At 44.9% G+C, this 5,066-nt stretch overlaps 1 protein-coding gene across 1 annotated transcript in view; it reads left to right on the forward strand.

Annotated features, from left to right (window-relative positions):
• LOC100742909 overlaps positions 1 to 5,066 on the forward strand; it is a gene marked incomplete at its 5' end in the record, with an annotated part of 31,254 nt that overhangs the window by 21,815 nt on the left and 4,373 nt on the right. The window contains 1 exon segment of the mRNA XM_024368860.2: positions 4,685 to 5,066. This exon segment is cut by the window's right edge and continues 14 nt beyond it. Within this exon segment, the coding sequence (XP_024224628.1) occupies positions 4,685 to 5,066 (382 nt within the window).

The following is a 5,066-nucleotide window of genomic DNA, read 5'->3' on the forward strand; positions in this document are numbered from 1 at the left end:
GTGGCGACCGACGACCGTCACTGTCGCCGCGCCGACGCTGTCGGTGGTATACACGGTGACGACATAGGTAATGTTTTCATTCAATCTAAAGCTTCAATGATAGCTTCCGCCCATTCATAAAAAGCTTCGTGTTGCGAACGAGTCGTTGGCCACGATATCGCCAGATGGCATACCGTGCACGGAACTCGACCGGCCCTCGTTTCTCTCTCTCACACACTCTGCCAACCACCTCTTTTCTGTCTCGCTCTTTCGAACACACCGCTTCTCTCTACTTCTGTCCGCTCTGTTCCCCTCGCCCGGCTGTCGCCATTCATGGCTTCCTTCCTTCTCCTTTCCTGCTTTCCCTCTTCTCCATCCGTTTCGTTCTACTGCCTCTCGTTCTACTGCTCGTACCCTGCTCACCGCTCTGTCATCGTTCCCACTCTGCCCTCTCTCTTTCTCATCCGTCGTTCGTCTGACTCGCCTGTCGCCCCTCCGCGCGGACCTCTTACACTGCACCCAATCGCTAACGCGCTCCCCCTTCCCCTTCACCGCCAGCTAGCCAGCTCGACTCACTCACGGCAAGCTCATTGTCAGTCGTCCGCCAGCAGTTGTCGTGTTTTGTTTCGTGTTATGACGTTTCACCGTTTCTTTCTCGCCTCCGTGTCAACCATCATCCATTCATATCCTAGTCTCGTGTCACGAACGAACACTTTCGTAAGCTGCTTCTATCGCGCTTCTGTCGAGACAAACGTTGGACCATAAACGATATAATCCGCAGATATCCACGCGGATTTAAATGTTCCTTTTCATCCATGAAATTCGAGAAAAAGTTGGGAACAGTACAGGTGAAACTTGATCTTTTCCGTGCAAAAGTAAATCGTCGTCGTCGTCGTTGAGTGAAAGGCGTTTGACGGAAATATTAAATAAGATCGAATAGGGAGCTCTCTGAGTATTCGTTCAAATTCATTGACGCTTGTGACATGTGCCCCGTTCTCGGCGCTAAACGCCGTCGACAGGGAGGCTCGTGGTGCAGATATTAAACAAGCGGCAAATGAGAGCAGTACGACGTGACCGATGAGAGGATGACAAGCTGACGTCGTCCGGTGGAATTCGAGGACGTTCCTAGATCCGTTCGAACGGAATCGCTGTTCCGTTGGTATCGTGTCCTGTCGGTGCGCGTGCGTCGCCGTGATCAGACACGCCTCCGAAGGATTCCATCGGCCCCGGGCGTGGGCGAGCCCACGTTCTTTTCTGGATTTTCGCTAGTCCCATGAATTTTCAGTAAGTCGACAAGGCCAATTTCTTCATTTCCACGCATCTCCATTTTCCATTCTTAGTCGATTTTTTAAACGATTGCCAGGATGTAGAAAAAAATGGTTACGGTTACGAGGGCTAATACCGGCCTATTAATAATACACAAATTTTTTTTTTTTAGATATTTTTCACATATACTATACTACATTTTTCTATCGTTAATGGATATCTTAAGTTGGACTAAAAAATTGTACTTGTGATCTTTCCTCTCCATCTCGTGTGAAACGTTAAATGTTTTATATATAAATCTCAGTTCGGTTCAAATGGTACGATAAAAATAGGTAGGTGTAATAATTTATTTTATCCGAGACGCGCATATATAGTATTTAGTAATTGCGCGATCAAAGAATTTTAATCCCGTTATTTTAGCAGGTTTGGCAGTTGCAGCGTTAAACGAAGGAAATGTTATTTGTATAAAGTAAACGTTTATATATTTCGTCTACGATTTACGAGTTATAAAAGTTGGATATATATATTTAACATTATTTCGTAGCGCAGAATCGTTGGAAAAATTTGCCGTTTAATAGGCACGCATACGCGACATCGTGCTGACCGCAGCACCAGATAATTTTATTGAACGGAAATACGTACGTGGCGAGGAAGCATGTCCGATCTTATCGCGGACATTTCCGGCGCGTTATTGAAACATATCTGGACCGGAACGTCGTTTAAAAATTGCGTTTCTTTACGAATGACAGTCACACGAATCTTATTCGTAACATCCTGTCAAAGATACAAACGTTTCGCAAAACTTAAATTGTACCGTTTAATTCTAGAGCTACGGAAGTGAGATTTTTTGTTTGTGTTATTACGGTAAACATATAGGAATTTCTTTAAAAGAAATGAACAATCATTGAATTTCGTTACAATGGGAAGGTAATTGCACATATTACATATATAATTTATATGATTTTATAATCGATATTATAATTTAATATTATAATTATTCGTACATAATATACTTAGGCGTTCGTTCAAGCATCGTAATACTAGCGTTAAGGAAATTTTAAAACAATAGCAAACATTTCCACGTAGTTCAACAATCCTCGATGTATCATTGTTTAACAAAACTTATTTTTTTTCCCGTACCAACTATTTTGACACGTTACATTACAAATCGTAAAACATTACAAGGATTATTCGTATCTTCTTTTCCTTCGTATTATCTCACCGTTTATGGCATTCTATTTACAAATAACTCCAATTATAATTATCGTTGTGCACGCGACAGAACAACCAGACATGAAATATCGAACGCAACACGAAGGACGTGAGATAGTTGGCTAAATATTCGACGTATCATCGTCATTATCCTAATCGCGGCGATTGCGCGTGGATATTGACGGAACAATCATCGTGTCACAATTACGTGATTGGCAATCTTCCCCGAAGCCCTCCCGTTCCGTAATGCCACCAGTGTGATTCATAATTGATTCGTGACTTACCTTATCGTTACTTGGAAAGCGTACACGTTATTCACTGGTTGACGTACGCGTCGCACGAATATCTCTCGTGCCGTGACAAAACGAAATTCCTCGCGTGGACGAGCCTTCCTTTCACTTCGCAGCTGTCTGCTTTTCAATGAAAATTCGCCTCGCGTTATCGTTCTACGGTAGTGGAAGTTCGGCTTCCAGAAACCCATTAGCGGATGGATGAGTTTCTATCTGTTGACAGCGTTAGTATACACTACGAGGAAAACGAAGAAACGTATTCGTTTTTGTTGGTTGATTTAGAAAGAAGAGGTAAGAGAGATAAAAATAGAGAGAAGGAAAGAGAGTTTGCTGGTTTATACCGGCTACGTACAAGCTCACAAAACGTTTCTCTTATCTGTACTCGGTCGTATAGAGCGACTAAAAGCTCTGACCTATGGCAGTCGGCCAGCGATAGGCTCCACGCATTCCTCCGAGTGCATCCTCCCTGAACGGCCCTGTGCTCGAAGATTTTTTCAAGAACATCACCGTGTCGTCGAAGATCGCGTCCGTCTGTACGTATCTGCTTACGTTCACACATGTTGGAACCGCGTATTTGTTAGGCTATGGTTACGGTTGATGCGTTTTCTCGTGAACTGACGTTGCGACAAATATGTCAGAACGATCTAAGCCCCTCGGAAGTTAAATCGACAAGTCCGTTTTTCTTAATTTTTCAATTTCGATACACGAGTATCAATTTTCAAAAAACAAATTTCTTACTTCGACGGAGAATTCCATTTACTACAAGAAAATGACGCAGATAATAGGAGATTCTAACGTAAATCGAAACACCGTCATTGCTTTTTCCACTTTTAAGTTTCATCTCATTTATTGAGTCATAGTTCCGTTGGGCAGAACAAATGTACATTTTTATGAGAGTAGTCACATCGTTCTTTGGACGTATCATTCGTCAGAGCGACAATTCATTGGAACGCGCATTCGCCGCAGCTGTAGCTTAATCGTGCACTCAAATCCTGTCGATTCTTATATTTGTCGATTTACTATTGACTGTACCGACGTGTTTAGTTTCCTAAACGGAGAAAAACCGAATAGTAGAGCAAGGGAGGTTAATAGTCGTCGTTGCGAGAGATACCAATGCATTTCTACACGGCGGATGCGTGTAGGACGCGAGATTGGTCTCGTGCGGGCAAACGTCGTTTCTTCCAGTTCCGTAGGCTCCGCGAGAGTGGGTCGTGGCGCGTTGAGCGGATTACCAGCCAGATTTAATGTCATCTGGTCTGCGTGCATTCTTCCCTGTTTTCCAATTACATATTCCGTCTGTACTTCGAGTCCATCACGACGAATATATTATACATTCTCCCTCGGAAGGGTAGACGAATAACAGAGTCTATAATTTTCCAACGTTGAGTTTCTCCGAAAAGTCTTGGTAGAAATAATTCATTGGCTAGTCCTGGCTGTAAGTCTGTCACACGGAGTAGTTGCGTGGAGGGCACGATCGGTCTTGGTTGAACGAAACGCTCGATTCTTCCACAACTGTAGGCGCTTCGAGTGGGCCGGTGACCACTGAATCAAGAACCCCGGTGCTGCACACACAGGCCACGAGCGCCCACTCGCGCCGCACTCGCCCACGTACGGAGACCAAACCTACCTCGAAGCTACGTAGGTAGTGGCGCGTACACAGCATTCTTCGTATCTATCGAGGTGTAATCCGAATATCGCTTTCGGCTTTGTTCATTCAAATTCGTTCTTCCATTCTTTCAGGATTCTCCGTGAGGATACTTCTTACTAGGCATATAGAATAGGCAAAATACGATACAGGTTTGACAAAACGGATTATCGCGTGTTGGTTGCTTTTTAATTCTCTGTTTCGACAAGATAACGATGTATTGCGATTTATAGAAACTACGAGAGAGAGAGAAAGAGAGGAGAAGAGAGTAACGGATGTGGTATCGTTTCAGGTGGGGATGAAGCGCGTGTCGCGAGGGCGAGAGGAAGCGGACGCGGAGCATTACCGAGCCTCATCCTCGCTAATGGAACGCCCTTGTCGAGAGTGTCACCACCTCGCGCGGGCTGGGCAGTGCGGATCAACGAGGCGATACTTACTACCCCGAGTCAATCAACTCATTATCAGCAGCAGCAGCAGCAACAGCAACAGCAACAGCAGCACCATCAGAACCAGCAGCATACATCGAGTCCAGGATCACCGAGAGCCATCGAACAATGGGCTAGCGAGCGGGCAGCGTCGTCGGCTTTATCGGTTCGTCGTTCCACATCACCATCCTCGCCAGAAACAGCAAGGAGACCGGGAACAGGATCGCCGAGAAGGACCCTCTCGTCGTC

This window comes from Bombus impatiens, unplaced genomic scaffold (assembly GCF_000188095.3).
Source record: "Bombus impatiens unplaced genomic scaffold, BIMP_2.2 scf_0487, whole genome shotgun sequence".
NCBI lineage: Eukaryota > Metazoa > Arthropoda > Insecta > Hymenoptera > Apidae > Bombus > Bombus impatiens.